The following is a 17,661-nucleotide window of genomic DNA, read 5'->3' as shown; positions in this document are numbered from 1 at the left end:
CTAAAAGGATACCATAACACTATCGTGACTGTCAATAACAGGTCTTGGTCAATAATTCAGAAGAGACGACGGGGATAGAATTAATCTAAAAACCAGCGAGGGCATGTACATTAGTTAGCTAATTTAATAATGACCGTTCAGAATTGGTACACATAAAGCAATGGATATTGAATGTAAATATGGTTTCCCATTAAGTGTTGCGAACAAAAATGTAGTTTTTATTTATGTCGTTATTAAAATTGCTGTCTGTTTATCACTATGAGCTAACGGAAATCATAAAACTGTGTTCTCAGTAAATTTGTTTAAAATAGTCAAAACGTGTTTATCACCATAATAACGTTTTGACGAGAATCTAAAACTCATGAGCAAAGGTTAGTGGGTGTAATTGTATCGGAATAGGGGTTATGTTGGTTGGTTTTTCTCTATTTGTTTTGTCATATTCTCTACATCGTTTTTCAGTGCAAGTTGACATTGAGATAGGTATCCACATTTTCAATGTGTATATACACAAGAAACTTTTTCGATATTCGTTATAAAGTTTTCATCATATGCATACATATTGCAGTCCACATATATGTAGTTTTAGAGATCTTTTGAAATCGGTCAGTAAAATTGGCGTATTTTCTGACAAACCTGTCTCTAGAAGCGCTTGTTATTTGTTGATAATCAGTGTAAAATGTTTTACAGTTAAATACACGCCACTAACTTTTTATGTGGGTTTTTAGAATTTGTCTGATATCATTCACTGTCTTGGGTTATCAGTCTTGTAAAACGTGGCACTGACCACAATACAAGTTTTAACTGTATTGTAAATGAATGCGCTTGCTCAACTGTCCTAGCTTGGCTAAGTAAATTTTCACAGGATAAGATTTGTAAGCCATTTTCTACTGTTTATCTATATGTTTTGATGTTACCAACGTCGGACGGCATTGGAGGGTAGGGACACAAAAGACGGTAAATTCAGTTGTGAAGTAGATTGGTCGGGTTGCATTGTGAATATCTTTGTTAGTGTTGCCATCCACGTATATTTAATGTTTTCTCTGTAACTATAAATATAGTTTGTCCGGTTTTGTTGAAGTTTTTGTGTCTAAGGTTCTTGCTGTTTTTATCAAGTCTTCCTGTCAGACATATATGGTAAGAAACCTATTACGTTGTATTGCTTCTGAGGTTATTTATATCGGACGAATAATGTTTTCCGAATTTCAATTAGTAATGGCTACTTCATATGTTCTCATATTCAGATACTTCCACTTTTTTGAACGGCTAAAAATAACTTACAACATATAGGTTACAAAAATGAAGTTTTTTCTGTTTAATCAAACTTTGGAAATGTATCTACTCTAGTTCAATAAACCTCTTACCACGTCGTGTCACTATCTGTCTAAGGAAGAGACAAGGCTCCATATATGCAAACAAGAACTCAGGCTGAAATATTGCATCTCGGCTTTCGCAGTCAGACTGTCTTTCAGACCTTAATACCCGACTGTTACAATGGAATAAACGGTTTACGATTTATTTATTCAATTATTATCTGTCCGCAACCGTTCCTTTATATTGATCCCTCACTGTAAATAAAGTGAAAGTTTAGAAGCAAAAGAGACACTGAAAATTTGTGCCCATTTGCCACCACATAAGCCTGGTTAATCTTGTTTTGTTGCTTGTCTTATACCAAACTTCGAGTTTCATTATATCAAGGCCTCATACTTATTTTTCGAGTTTGATAACTCAAATAAGATATTTTGTAAAACCTCCTCTTGTTAGTAACTAGAGTTAAACTTAGAACTGATCTGAAATAACAAGAATAGTTTAGGTATTAGATTTTATTCTGATACTTGATACTTTCAGCGTTTCATGTCAAGACGTATAAATAACCTTTAAATTAATCAATTGGAAAGCTGTGCTTCCAGAGAGAAAGGTGAATTGCCTTAAATAATTCTGGTAATCAGTGGTCCTGTCTAGCATCATTCGATATTTCACGTAGATTTGCAGTTCTGTTCGATATCACGTTCATTTGATCGTTGGTCATTTACTTATTAATTAATACATTGAACTGACTTCGGCATTGAAAATATGCGCAAACAGGACTCATTACCTCACTTACGAAAACTATCCAGTGCTTGTCAACTTAAGGACTATATAGTTTACCGGCCTGATTCATATCCACTATTGTTTAATGTATCGATACTTAAAATAAAACGCCGAATGATTCACTACTAATCTACATCTATGGATTCTTGAATAAGAAACTATTCAATTGATTCGATGTTAGGCTTCAAGCAGCGCAAACATTTCGCCTTGTGTGATTCACAGTTTAACTGTTTTATCCATTTTCTTCTTGTATACTCTGGTTCATTCAGAAGTAAGTCACCTGGCAAACTCTTTCAAGATCTTTGTAGTAATTTTAAATGTGGTAAGGCAGTCGACCTTTGGAAGACTGGTTGACTATTCATATTCTCAGTCTACACGCCGCTTATCATTACGACAGTTAATTTAGAAGCAAGTTTTCAAATAAGTCCTATATTTTGTAATACTTTCAACTGTTTATTTCTGTTTATTTCAAATATTAGTTTCTTTTGATTTTTTGTAGTTAATCGCTCTAAAGGTGTCAAAATCAAAAGCGATGTTCCCAGTGATAAAATACAATTAGATCTTGATTCTATGACAAATGAGCAGGCTAATGTATCGAACAGACCCCACATAATATATGACAGTTCAATTGAACAACTTAGAATTACTGAAGAACGCGTACAAGAAGTAAGCCACTTTGAGAGAAAACCGGTAAAAAATAAATACATTTAAATCTACATTTGTTTTGCTAACCAAACTTTTGTATCACGATCAAATGAAACTTATGAACAGTTATTTCTACAATGAATCCTTATTTTATCATGACGTTGCAATTCATAGTCCGCGAAGGAATCGACACCAAATGTTGTGGGCAAAATTAAATCGTTTTGTGCAATGAGCATCTTTTATATATTAGTGTTTAAATATCACCGCTGAAGATATTCCTCGTTGTACTGTAAAGATGCGTATGCGAAATACAGGTCAACTGATTTCAATGAATGTGTGCCTCTATACCTCTGTGTACCTCTGTGAATGTGATGATATCAGGTGAATAGAGCAGTGTCACACTTAGCATGTTTATGAAAACACCTCCTTGAGAAATATGAAATAAAGTTACTCGGTGACCTGAATCATTTACAATTGTTTGATCATGATGACATAGTGGATAAAGACAAATCGATTGATAACATCGATTAGCACTATGTTGTTCAAACATATTTATTATACATTGTTGGAGTTATAAATATCTAAGCAGGAAGTTTGGTAAAGCTGGTGGGACTTTTGCCTTTTGGTCTAGGAATGAAGAGTAGAACGAATGAAACTCTTTTTGGTTAGGCTTTCAGTTATGGATTTACATTAATATCACAAAATGGCTGCAGTTAGAAACTAGAATCAACAAATGCCCACTCAATAGTCTAATAATTGATTTCCCCTCATAAGATTTAAAGGTCCTGGGTTTGATCCTTTTTAAGTGAGCCCTGTACTAAAACAAATAGCAGTTCAGCGCTCCTTAGTTTACAGTCGTTACCTAGTTAATATTTGTCCATTATATAAACCAAAAATCAAATTATCCCTACTAGCCAATTATATCAATGTTATATGTTTCAAAATAACAATAAAATCAGTATTAATCATATGGAGAGACATTGGGTAATGATAAAGTAATTCCAAAAGTTTGACTAGAATAGTGATAACTAATTCAGAAAGTAATCAAAAAATCAAGGTGAATTAGGTTGTCTTAATAATGTTTAAATATGGTGAATAATAGATGAATTGAAATAAGTAGACTTAGAGTTAACAGATTACAGATGTTTAGAAAAATGCTACTTACCACAACAATTTTATTAGACTGTTACTTCATCAGTGCTTAAGCCGCTCGTCAGCGTGGGTTAAAATGGACCACTCAAAGGCAAGCACATCGAATATTTTTGCAAACACCACACATCTTAATGATTTATACTCAGAAGTCTTTTTACGAATTTCATTCTTTCTATTAGCCTCAGTATTTTTCATCACTAGGTTTGTCTAATCCCTGCTTGTACTAAGTATATGAGATTTACACCTAATGAATGTTCAACAGTCATAGATAAATTTTAAATAGAGATGACAGTGATTCAATATGTATATTACCTATGTGTATTGTTGCACGTTCTTGTTACCATTACGATTTTACTATTGTCGTTCCAGAGGCTCAAACAATTTGAAACTAGACATTTATCTCAAGATCTTTCTGATGGATTAAATTCAATGCAAAAATCAAAACGCGTCATGGTTAGAAAAACTATCCCAGAGAAAGATAGACCTAAACCTATGCGCAAGTAAGCAAACACCATCCTGTGTTTTACTCCTTCTTTCAGTTTATTCACGATGGATTTCTACGATTCGTCAAGTTCATGAAAACATCTCGAACTGAATCGTCCACTAATTTCTGTTCAATGATGTGAAATACCTTTCATGAGGCTTAAACAAGTTTAAAAGATTATAAGTTACTTGTGACGCATTTCATCACTGTAAAATATGATTGAGTAGTGAAACAGAGTAGATAACCAAAATAAAAATGGGTCAGTAGTTACCGAGTGACATACAACATCTCTTACCAGATTAACTAAGTATCAGGAGGTAAGATAATGAAACAGAAATTCATCTACTATACACTCCAATTAACGCAGCTACGTAGTCTCACCAAACATTACAGATCGTTTATTCAGTTGTTGTATCAATCAAGTCATTCAGTTGTTCCATTAGTTTCACAAATTAAATCATGGAGTGACTTTAGTTAGACCATCTAGAAGACAATCTTTAATCTCTGTACGGTTAGTGCATCCTAATATGAGACTTTAGTACTATTGAGTTTTTTCAGGTTTCCAATGGTGATATAACCAAGATAATTTAATGAGTCAAACTACGAAAGTCTTACAATCCCCACAAGCCATCTATTCTGTTGTTACTGAGATGTGGAAGAAAATCAGTTCATAAATCTATTGTTGAAGATGTGGTCTATTCTTGTAGTTTTTTTCCATCAAAAACGATTCGAATTTTTTCATGAAGTAGGAAAAAATGGTTTCAAGGGGAGCCGAGTAGAAACTTGTATGAGGTGGGATTTTGGAAATCCATCGTTTTAAGGCTGGCTTTTATGTACAGATGCAATATATCCCGTCCTTTAGTTTACCATGGTCCTGGCAGCCTTTTCCTTGCTTTGTAAGTGACTTTCGACCGTTTACTAACCTTGTATGTGAATACGTTTTCACTCTCCGGATAATTTATACCTCTGCATTCACCTGATAGACAAACGGTGTTATTATTTTAGTCCGCAGTACTTCGCTTATGTTTCTACAAATATTTTTAAACTTTTGCAAAGGAGTATGTATGAATGTATATATTAGCCAAACTATGCATTTACTCCTCTTAGTGTGTTAAACATTTATTGCCTAAACTCTCAATTACACTCTCACAATAAAACATACTCAGTTTTTAAATTATATCCATTGACTCACTCTCTTTGCTGTATACTGATCATGTCGTTAGAATTGTACGTTTCATATTATTTTTCTTAACAAACTTCGTTCCAACTTTTAATTATCTCATGTCATCAGTGTTTATCGAAGTCACTTAGTTGAAACGTATACAAATTAAACGACAAGCACATAAACTCTCTACTGCAAAGTGGTGATCGGAAGTTGGTAGGATTAATGACTAAGTAACCGTTATTTCGATGTTCATTGACAACATGGGATCATCTAAAGTTAAGAAGAAATTTGTTAAGAAAAATAATTCCAAACGTCCAGTTCAAACGATATGATCAGTATGCAGCAAAACGAATGGGTGAATGAATATAATTTAATAAGTAAATGAACTTTACCAGTAATGTTATAACGAAGCCTACACATTCATTCGTTCTATCGATGTTAGTTTCCGGTTAAATTTTCATTTTATCACCTACTTTTTCCACAATGCATCTTCAAGGGTTGCGGTTTTGAGAAAAGCTTCGGGAGATTCTCAGCTTGCAGAACAAATCACTTCAATACCATATAACAATAAAAAGCTTTCTTTTAGAAGACCATCAAATATTAATTGGCATGCAGCTGGTCTGGGTCCACGTTTCAGTCCTGAGGGAACGCTTTTAAAACATAGCATTTTGGGTGATCCTGTTATATTTTATCAAATTGCTTTAACCCGTGGAGATATCAGTTGGAATGTAAGAACTTGTGTTTTGAAGTAAGAGTTTTAAATTCATATTTACTGCCTTCAAATTTTTACTTGATCTAATCGTGGATATGCTGGAATATTATCCTCTCCGATGTTGGTTTGTGTTTGGAGATATTCATGTGCTAAGTGCTCCTGTAAGAAAAAACTTACAGGTCCCCAGATATTTCAGGCTACATAACATGTCGCCCGAGTTATTCACATTGTGAAATAACTAAAAATCATCTGTGACGGTGTAAATTACCTTTACCGTTCATGTTCACTAGAATAGTAGATAACATGATTTCCTGTTCAATTTGTCTGAATGATCTTTCTGTTCTCTGACAAATGCACTCTAGAGCTTTTTAGATGGGATGCTGTTGTAGGATTTAGCTTTTTGATAATTAATTTGACCCAGTTGTTTTGTTGGGATTTGTACAGTTTAATTATAGTTTCTGAAAAAAATTACGTCAGCTTAAGGACCAATGTTTGAGACTTGTAGTTAATGTACATAACAACCCCACTCAACATTGAACTAGCAAACTCTTAGTAATTCTACATTTTATGAAAATCAACTTTAAAATAAATATATATATACAAAACACCAAAGTAAAAGGATAATTTTATTCTCTATTATGACTAGAAATGATATTCACTTCCTGAAGTTTCCGTAGGAAGAAATGACCAAAATGGTAGTTAAACGGTAAATCATTATTGATTTTTAACAAGGACCAAGATCTGATAACAATCAACTTAATTTGTAGATCTGAATCATTAGGTCAGAAAGTATCACACTTACTTCTAGGCCGAAAAATTGCCGATCGGATGACGCGTTGAATGGTAGATGTGCGTTTCTACGAGTCATAAAAATATGAGAAAAACTCGATCTAGTGAGCTATATTTTTCAAGGGTTCTCTAGATAGTGTTATTTTGTGATAGAAACTACATTTATTTTCACATGACTGATAGTTCAGTATTTTCTCTATATCATCAGAATATTCTTTTATTAAGAAACATTACATTCTAAAACTGTAATTCAACAAATAAATAATGGATACAACTGTTCTTTATAGATGGTCCCAAGAGAAATTCAATTACAGCTTCAAACTACCATGGCGGAAATGCAAAATCTCAACTTACCTGTTGCTTTATCATGTATTCCAGAGCAAACAAGTCCTGGATCACATCCCTCCAATGATTCACATTTAACAATTAACCATAGTACAATATCAAATTATCCATCAAATGAGCAAAGTAGCAAAAAATTATTTAACCCAGAGACAAATAATTTACATTTAAATGGTGATACTGCATCGTTGGAGAATTGGAAATTAAAAATTGGACAACAGAAATTAATGCAACAAAAACTATCTAGTACAAAAACCATTTATTTAACTCAGTAGTTGATAATGTACATAATATCATATATGCATTTGTATTAGCTATTGATACTTTTATAAAATCTATGTACAATTTAGTGATCAAAACCTCATAACAAAATTTACTTTATCGTTTATTAATCATACTATCAAATGAAATATTGTAGTTTACATAGTGAACTTAGCCTTTTCAAATAATTATGGAAAACCATCAGGCACTGAATAGCTACTGCGTCTTAGTAAGGGACTATTTAGCAGCGCTTATCCACGGCTTCTCACGTAAACTCAGGGGATGAACTTTCAAAATTAGTCACTACCGTGTTATCTGGTACTTTTTGACTTTCAGTAATCGTCTGACTTAATTCGGTTAGCGATGTAAACTACGAAATTCAACAATTCACACAAACCTCTTATACTGGTAAAGTTAAATGAGTTAAATCACATGAGAATATTTCTCTTTACCGAAACAAATGACCGTTATGGCTTAGATGCTTCATTAACTTGGTTAATTGATTAGTTCATTTTTAAATCACTGAATCCTTTATTAACTGCTGGAATATCAACCGTAACCACGGTTATTTACATTGTATTAAATGATATTTCATGATTCTTTCAAATAGGAGAGGATCCTAATCCTCATTCATCAAAATTTCCCTAGTGATATTTTCTTTCGATGAAATTCATCATTCCAGAATCGTAGATAATCATTTCCCAAGCTAGTTTTCTACACTGAACTTTTAGTTCTTTTTATTTATATCTTCTTGAAGATTTACAGTGTATTTTCAATTACATTGAATGAATTATGAAAGACACAGTGATTAAATCATTTTTTTTGTGTAAGTTATTCACAAAGAGAAGGAATATATAAAACTATGTTTTTACAAGTATTTTGGTACTTTCTCAATACTGGATACTGAAGAGGTCTTTCTTTAAGTTTTCTCTAAATAATCTAAATTGATTCAATTGAGATTTTCTATGAAATTTCTTTCGCATAATTCAATCTTATTCTTATATCCCAAAGATTTGATTATAAGCATAATTACAATATAGAATTATACATATATAACTATTAATATGTTTACTTTGCACTATGACAACTGATGATCAAATAATAACCACAACATATTTCTGTAGTTTATAATTATGTAATAACCAATTCATGAATGAAACACTAATTATGAAAAATTTCCAATGATAAAGAAACAACTTGAATAGTGATTTTAAAACTGTTAGTTGGAGTTTTAATAGTAAATTCATAATATTCCTTTGTTTATTATCTTCGTATGAATATATAGCTCGTTAATTATAGTCAAAGAACCTTCAAATATCCATATGCAAAAACTAATTATTATTCAACTAGTTTTTCTTTTGTAATTTTTTGCATAGATTTAATGAAAAGAAAACCCAATGATTTAATAATGAACTCTGGAGAAAATTTCTATACAATACAACTAACTAGAGAGAAAATAGATCGTCTAATTCCACTGGTCAATGATGGAAAAGGAAGTGAGTTAAACTATTAACCATTCAAAATAAACATAAAATGGTAACCGTTGTAACTTATTATATTCAAACAGTCCAAAAATTCATATTCATTACAAAGCTTGAAACTTACAAATTCACTTTCATATGAAGTTGTAGGTGTGTATACCTGCGTATCAAGTTAGGTTAGAATATTTGTTCAATGTTTCCTGACTTTCACTTATTCTCCAACTAGTATCAGTTCATGACAAAAAGTTGTCTTAAAATGTAAAAATGGTAGTGCTTAATTTTACTTGCTCATGATTAGAAACTTGGACCAAAATACTTCTGTTTCAGGATGTATGTTGTTGATGATGATAACTGGCATAATCAGAGTGGTTTTGTTACTGTTACTTCTTCTAAACATGTTCAAAAAAAGTTCACTAACTCATTTAATCTATGTTGTCATTATGATATTTGAATAAAAGAATAGTCTGCTCTCTACTTGCATCTACACCTATAATATGATGTGTGCTACTTATATTGACATAAGTAGTATATAATGTTAGTCAGGAACAGAATGTCTGGCAGCAGAGAGACAAGAGGATCGAACAGTAAAGAATGGGAACAGAATGCAATTTCTATGAAAATGCAAGAACAATGAAGTCTGAGTCATCTTGAGACAATTGATGGACATTTTGCAAATTACGTATTTACTATTTGATTGTTAGATTTTATTAACAAGTCCTGTAATAGTTTGTCAAATACATTTGGTTGTCCCCACTGGTGTTCGTGTTCACTGCAATAAGACGCAAATTCAAAATTGGTGATGCAATAAGCTTGTAATGTTTTTTATCGGACGGATATGTCTTCCAAATATTTTTTTGCATGTGGTTTGGCAACTGAGTGAGCCGTTGGGAAGGACTCTCGAGAAAGACGTTAATTTGATGGATGAGGTTTTGAACCTTCACGGAATATATTTGCTGGGTCACGTGTTACTTAAAGTGATTTATATCAAACTTGAACCTATACCATTTTCTTTACATCGTTGAATGCTTGACTGCTACTGGTTTGAGTTTTCTGTCTAGGTACATAATATTTCCTAATCATTTTGAATAATTACTTTGTTTTGGCCGGTTTTCTTCTTATTTGCAGTCCGGAAGTATAAAAAGATAACCATACATACCTTTTGAAATATTCTCTCCCATTATATTTTTCTTCTTTGTTACATGAAAAATGTGTTATATTTATAAACTAACCGTAGTGATGTCTAATCTGTCAAAAAATTTGAAATAGGATGATGAAGATTCTGAGAGAATTTATGTAGAAAGTTTTCGATTAGTAGTTAAACAGTACGAAGAATAAATAAAAATCTCGTTGGTTCAATCATTTAAGCAATTTAATTGTCAAACATCACTCTTCATTATGAACCATCGAAGTAGTTAACTGACTACTTTAATAACTTATACCTGGTTGTTTATGATTTATTGAAGAACACACCCGATCATAGTAAGGTGTGACAGGTTAATGAATGCGGATAGACAATTATGTGTATGATTGAAGTGGCCAAATGTATCATTGAATTAAAATAAAGAAAATCCAGATACGAAATTTGATTTACATGAGTTAAGCTTGCAATCACTTAAACGAATATTAACAAGTTTTCATCTTATTTACAACACGATTCCTTCGTTAAATATAATCCCGATTCTTTTTTTATCTTTATTTAGGAAGATATATGAGCGAATTTTGGAATCAACCGGAATATATTAGAAATGCTGAATCTAGCGATTTATGGTATGGGTATAAGTATTTATGCAATATATTTATCATCAGATTTGATGTCAGGATATATTGCTTATGTTCTTCAACTTTGAATTACAACTTTAATTACTGTTTAGGTTTGTTTACAACATAAAGAAATGAAGACTTGTGGTTTACATTTTTTGGAATTCGTAAAATTTCAAACACTGTGTAGCAACTTCCAACTAAGTGACAAGTAGTCTGCTCTGTATTATTTACTTACTTAGGACTATTACCCCTCGTGGGGAGCACAGGCCGGCCACCAGCTTTCTCCATCTGTTTCTGTTCTGGATAACGCTTCACAGTTGTTTCCAGTTGATATTCATCCTTTTCTTATCTGCTTCCATTTGCTGACGCAGTGTGTTATTCGGTCTCCCTCTTTTCCGTTCCACATCAAGATTCCAGGTTGACGCTTATCATGTGATGCGACTTGCTGGTTTCCACAATGTATGTCATATTCACATCCAGTGTCCTTTCCTAATTTTCTCTTCAGTTGGAAGTAGGCTCTTTCTCTCTCACACTACGTTGTTGCTGATGGTATCCGGTCAACGGACATTGAGTATCCTACGTAGACAATTGTTTATAAATACATACCCTTTTGATGATGAATGTGGTAGTTCTTAAAGTCTCATCTTCGTATAGCAGAACTGTCCTGACGTTCGTATTAAAGGTTCCGACTTTGGTGTTGGCTGACATTTGTTTCGAGTTCCATATGTTTTTCAGCTGTAGGAATGCTGTACTTACTTTGCTAATCCTTGCCTTTACGTCTACATTAGATCCTTCTTGTTCATCGATGACTCTCTGTATGCCTTGGTTTCATACGAAACGTGTTTCTTAAAGCCAAGTGTATTTATTTGTAGCTGGTCACTGAGTTGTCACTAAGCATGCATATAGAAACTTATCGAAATACTCAATGTATATTAAATAACAGGAATTTCAATAATATCTTATGTTTTGAGTCTAAAGATTAGTAACAAAGGCTGTGATATAGAAAAATCAGATTCTGAAGCTAAAGAAGCAAAGGAAATGGAGAACAATGTGCAGAGAGCCTCTAAAATTCGCAGAGAAATTCTGATAGCTGCACATTTATGAGACAAATAACTGATGACTGATCCCTCCTGCATTGTACATATTTAACAAGCATTCGCAGAAAGGACATCCTTAAAGATAAGAATGGCAGTCATGTGATGTTGTATAGGCTTTATTGATCCATTTGAAAAATTTTCACAAAGGTACCTGAATTATTTATCACTTGACAAAGATGTAAAGCTTTATCAGGTTTAAGGAAGAATGAACTGGTTTATGATTACAGAGTAGTTTTTCTTGCTATATTTTGGCTCCTTCTACTTTGTATTTATTGGGCCATGTGGGAAAAGAGGGTTTTAACTAATTAGATGCTTCATCGTCACCTTGAGAGATTTATTTCTATTCTTCAAGATTTTAGTTTCGCTCCATCTACTTGCTTGTTGACAGCAACATTAGACTCAAAAATTATCATATAATTTATGAGTTGTACGCTGTTTACGGTTGACAACGCGCACTAAGATAACATAATGTTTGATTACTAGTTTATTTTTATCTAGCCCATCAAATTGGTAGGAATACTAATAAAGTCACTAACTACCTATGTATTTGCTTTTTATGCTATATTTCTTGCATCAACGTTGATTTCCAATGTGTCCACTGCTAAAGAGTTCCAGTTCAAGATGAAGCAGGAATTCCTTCAGACTACATTTAAACATCAGGTACTTCAACATAGGGTACAGAATATCGAGTTACTTAGAATATTGGTCACGGAATAACTTGGTCGATAGATCTTAGTTAGCATCTAAAGGATAGCAATCACTATTCAGTGATCAATCAATTCTGTATATCTCAATCTTACAGAAGGTCAACTGCTTCTGGAAAACACAGTAGTAAAGTCTCAGAGTTCGGAGTTGAACGATGTGAGTTCAAATCCCTTAGACAATATCAGCCTTCTCAAGGTTACAGGTATACTTTCTTGATGGTTGCCAATCAACACAAAACCTAGATTATATATTACTTACTTACGCCTGTTACTCCCAATGGAGCATAGGCCGCAGACCAGCATTCTCCAACCCACTCTATCCGGGGCCTTCTTTTCTAGTTCCATCCAATCCTTGTCCATTTTTCTCATGTCTATCTCCATTTACCGGTGTAATGTGTTCTTTAGTCTTCCTCTTTTCCTTTGGCCTTGAGGATTCCATGTGAGGGCTTGTCTTGTGACGCAGTTGGGTGCTTTCCTCAATGTGTGTCCTATTCACTTCCAGCGCTTCTTCCTAATTTCTACCTCCGCTGGAATCTGGTTTGTTCTCTCCCACAGTAGGTTGTTGCTAATAGTGTCCGGCCAATGGATCTGAAGTATTTTGCGTAGACAATTGTTAATAAACACCTGTGTTTTCTGGATGATGGCTTTCGTAGTTCTCTAGGTTTCTGCCCCATAGAGTAGAACTGTCTTGACATTTGTATTGAAAATCCTGACCTTGGTGTTGGTTGACAGTTGCTTTGAGTTCCAGATGTCCTTCAGTTGTAAATATTCTGCTCTTGCTTTGCCGATCCGCGCCTTCACATCTGCATCAGATCCACCGTGTTCATCAATGATGTTGCCCAAATATGTAAAGGTTTTTACATCTTCCAAATCTTCTCCGTCAATTGTGATTGGATTGGTGCGTTCTGTGTTGTATCGGAGAACCTTGCTTTTCCCTTTGTGTATATTGAGACATATTGCTGCTGAGGCTGCTGCCACACTGTTTGTCTTCTCCTGCATCTGTTGTTGCGTTTGGGATAGAAGGGCCAGATCGTCTGCGAAGTCTAGATCATCCAACTGCATCTTAGATGTCCATTGTATCCCGCGCTTTCCTTCAGACGTTGACGTCTTCATGATCCAGTCGATCACCAGGAGAAAGAGAAAGGGTGAGAGTAAGCAACCTTGCCTAACACCGGTCTTCACTTCGAACGACTTTGCCAACTGTCCTCCATGCGCAATTTTGCAGTGTAATCGATCATATGAATTCTGTATGATATTGACTATCTTCTGAGGCACGCCGTAGTGTCGAAGAAGTTTCCATAGTGTTGTTCTGTCCACGCTATCAAATGCCTTTTCGTAGTCAATGAAGTTGATGTAGAGTGATGAAATCCATTCAATTGATTGTTCCACAATGATCCGTAGAGTTGCGATTTGGTCTGTACACGATCTATCCTTACGGAATCCTGCCTGTTGGTCACGAAGTTGAACGTCTACGCAGTCCTTTATCCATATGTATATATATACAGAGAGAGATGGACAGATAGATAACTTTACAACGCCGTTAGTATACTTTCCTTATAATTTATTATTTACTTTCATTTACTATATATAGTAAATAAATTTTTATCATAAAGTCATGGTGTCTGCATTTTGTTTACATTGTTTTTTCTTCCCACTTATTTCCTAGTACAACGATGACAATGAAAGAAAAAGGTATATATAAACCACTTGAATTTATCAAATGCCCTAAAGTTATTGAAATAGAAAAAGGTTGGTCATTTGTATGTCAACGGTTTTCTCCCTCTTATTCTATTCATTTATATTTTTATCAATAATAAAATGCAATATTGGAAGTTATAATAAATTTAGGAAATTAAATTAAATTTTGTGAACAAAATGTAAAAATGTTGATATTGAGTTCTTTTCAATTAAACCATCTATGTCGAAGAACTCAGCTCCACAAAAATCCTTCACCTAAGATAGAAAATGTTTTCATCACTATAAAGTGTGTAAATGAATCAAAATATAACTAAATATATAACCTGTTACAGATTTAGTCTGATCTCTATCAAAATATATAAATTAAATGAATGTAACTCGTTTGCCGATTAGTGATTTTTAACTTTGGCTTCCAACCACACTTTGCCAACTTAATTCATATTTTACTTACTTGTATTATAAATAGGCATTATCTCACCGGAATGCAATAACAATGATGCTTCAAAAGAATGTATAACTGAAATCAAATACCAAAACACTTATTTGATGGATAGAACTCAAGAATTATCTGACTTATTAAATCAAATGATGCCACATGAACCAATAATGGATGAGTTAGCAATAACTGGTCAAAAAGTTTTAAAAAATCAAGCAGAGTAAGTCTTACCAATATAGTTGTACGTTATAATGTTGTTGTTGTAGGTAAATAAATAATTTAAAACATGAACTGGCCTTATTTGCATTACTATTAAAAATCAGGAAGCACTGAATAACTGTTTTGTCTTTGTATGAGAATCCGTAGCAGAATGCATCCACAACTTTATATCTATAGTCAAATCTAGGACATACAGGTCTCGTGACATGCGCTTAATCCTTTAGTTACAAAGTTGACACTAAGTTGCTTAGATTTCTTCTTTATAGATTTCTAATGTGAATAAGATTGATCTTATCAATATCTTTCTATAATCTTTCATGATTTCAACACGCTCATCATTTTAAATTTCATATATTTAGAACTATTAGATACTACTGTGTCTTGGTTACATATTAATTTCTTGAAAAGATGTTCATAGTTTTGTAAATACACTTAATTAGAAAATCTTATGATTTCATATTTAGGTAAAATATCTATATGATGAAATGAATTTTGAAGGTTTACCTCAAATCTATTTAAATACAATCAAATTAATTTTTTTTTAAAAAAGGGGATTTAATTATAAACTATAACTACACTGTAAGTTTCAATATCAAGAGTGAACTTGATGGTTACAAATAAATTGTCAGTCAGTTACAACGTAGGATCAGGCACATACATGCATCGGTCCAAGTTGCTAAACTTCATTAGCACAGCAAGACGAACACCGGATTCATAGAAGCAGTTAACTCAATGGTGTAATATATAAAAGAAAGATTTTATGTAAGGATATAGCACAGAAAGAGAGAATTAGTTTTGTAGAAAGAAAGATGTGAAATAATTTTATTCTCATAGTTTAAGGGAAAACAAGGAGTGTATACACCGACGCCATTGTGATCGATTCTGAGTAGAAAGTTCATATTAGAAATAACAATATTCCTTATACTATCCTAATGAGTAAAAGAGAAAAGTTATATTTCTAATGTTTCTTAACTTGATGTAAGTCATTTCTTTGAAATAAGTAAATAAATCACTGAATTTAATTAACATAAGTTTAAAAAAGCTTATGTTAATTTAACTTGCTTATTTATCTACTTACTTTCAAGAAATGTCTTACATTGAATCATGAAACATTAAATATTCAAATTTCTATTCATTGTGGTACTACAAGAAATATCCAGGACACACATTTCGTCCTATTTGGGACCCGTCAAATGAATGTACCTGCATCTCAGAGTTGATGTCCACTCTGAGACTCGGACGCAGTACCGTTCGTTTCAAACGCCATCGCGTTATTCACTTAACTAATGAGTCCTGATAGCCACTTGCTTGTCTAATGGGTTCAATGTGTTTTTTTTAATTATTGATATAGAAGTGAACTTATAATCCACTTTTTTTTAAAAAAAATAACTTTAATTCAAATAAAAAAGTGAGTCTCCTGATGTTCAGAACGCCAGTAAAAAACTAAATGAAAACATTATACCAGAAGTTTCACAGATATTAGAAACTGAAAAGTCTATAAATCCACAATTGAATTCGAAAATTAATGAATCCTATGTCAATGAACCATCTTTATATTTGAATGGTTATCATTTAAATTGGCATTCGATTTCTTCAAGTCAATCACAACGATTGGGTATAGATATTCATTTAAATTTCGAAGTAAGTTTATTGATTTTGTATAGTCTTCAATATCATACAATATTTTTCTTTCATCAGAAACGAATGAAAAGAGACTGTAGGTTAGAACCAGAAGTATACGGTTAATAAGTTTCATGAAGAAAGTTCAAATAAAGTGCTAGCTATTATTTCTTAGCGTGAACTTAAATAATATTGACTTTTTTAAACTCTATACATTACAGTCCATTTGATGTCTATATGAGTATTCTTTTTAAATATTTTGCCAGTTAGTATAATAAATAAAAACTGAAATATTACAGGAATATCTGTATTATGAATAAATTGTTAACTTTAAATTGTTTTCATCCTAGAGCTTACATTGTTTGTTGCTTATAACGTAAGTAAAAACTAACTATAATCTATTCAAATGATATACAGTTAATGTACATCATCTTTAATAACATTGTCTTCATTATTCAATAACTACTTAATGTCTCATTTGTAGTAATATTTTCATATCTTCATACATTTTCAATGTTAAATCTCTAAATTATCAATCTAAAATCTTCCAAGTTATTGAATGTATACCAAGTTGATTTCCCCCCCTCCCCAGTTTAAATGCTTCTTCATTATTAATTTACCAAAATCGGTTTATTTTCTTTTTCAATAACTCGTAATAACATTCTTAACCTTTAAATTACTTAAGAATATTGACAATACAAATAATTCGTTTGATTTTGATATCAATATGGGGTTGTTGAGATAATTAAGTTTTTGATTAAGATCATGAAATGATTGATGTTAGACCACCATTGACAACCTGGAAGCAATGGATGGTCATTTCGTCTTATTGTGGAACTCCTCAGCAGTGGGCATTCATGATTCCTCTCGCGGGATCTGAACCCAGGGCCTTCGGTCTCGCGCGCAAACGCTTAACCTCCAAATCACTGAGCATGTAAATTTTTTACGAAGTTCTTCTTCATTCTATTTACGGGATAAATCACTGACTACTCTTTCGTACAGCATTA

The 17,661-nt window shown here is 32.8% G+C and overlaps 1 protein-coding gene across 1 annotated transcript in view; it reads left to right on the top strand.

Moving 5' to 3' along the window:
• The first annotated feature begins 313 nt into the window (after positions 1-313).
• The window catches only part of MS3_00002120 (uncharacterized protein), a 39,827-nt gene continuing 22,479 nt past the window's right edge, over positions 314-17,661 (top strand). The window contains exons 1-10 of the mRNA XM_051209685.1: positions 314-371; positions 2,588-2,754; positions 4,255-4,385; positions 6,031-6,262; positions 7,323-7,623; positions 9,015-9,134; positions 10,820-10,886; positions 14,348-14,430; positions 14,846-15,035; positions 16,444-16,675. Of these exons, the coding sequence (XP_051075146.1) occupies positions 362-371; positions 2,588-2,754; positions 4,255-4,385; positions 6,031-6,262; positions 7,323-7,623; positions 9,015-9,134; positions 10,820-10,886; positions 14,348-14,430; positions 14,846-15,035; positions 16,444-16,675 (1,533 nt within the window). The 5' untranslated portion in view covers positions 314-361. The remainder of the gene's footprint in view (positions 372-2,587; positions 2,755-4,254; positions 4,386-6,030; positions 6,263-7,322; positions 7,624-9,014; positions 9,135-10,819; positions 10,887-14,347; positions 14,431-14,845; positions 15,036-16,443; positions 16,676-17,661) is intronic.

Source organism: Schistosoma haematobium, chromosome 1 (genome assembly GCF_000699445.3).
Source record: "Schistosoma haematobium chromosome 1, whole genome shotgun sequence".
NCBI classification, from domain to species: domain Eukaryota; kingdom Metazoa; phylum Platyhelminthes; class Trematoda; order Strigeidida; family Schistosomatidae; genus Schistosoma; species Schistosoma haematobium.
The sequence above is the reverse complement of the archived record's forward strand: the minus strand, read 5'-3'. Positions and strand labels throughout refer to the sequence as shown.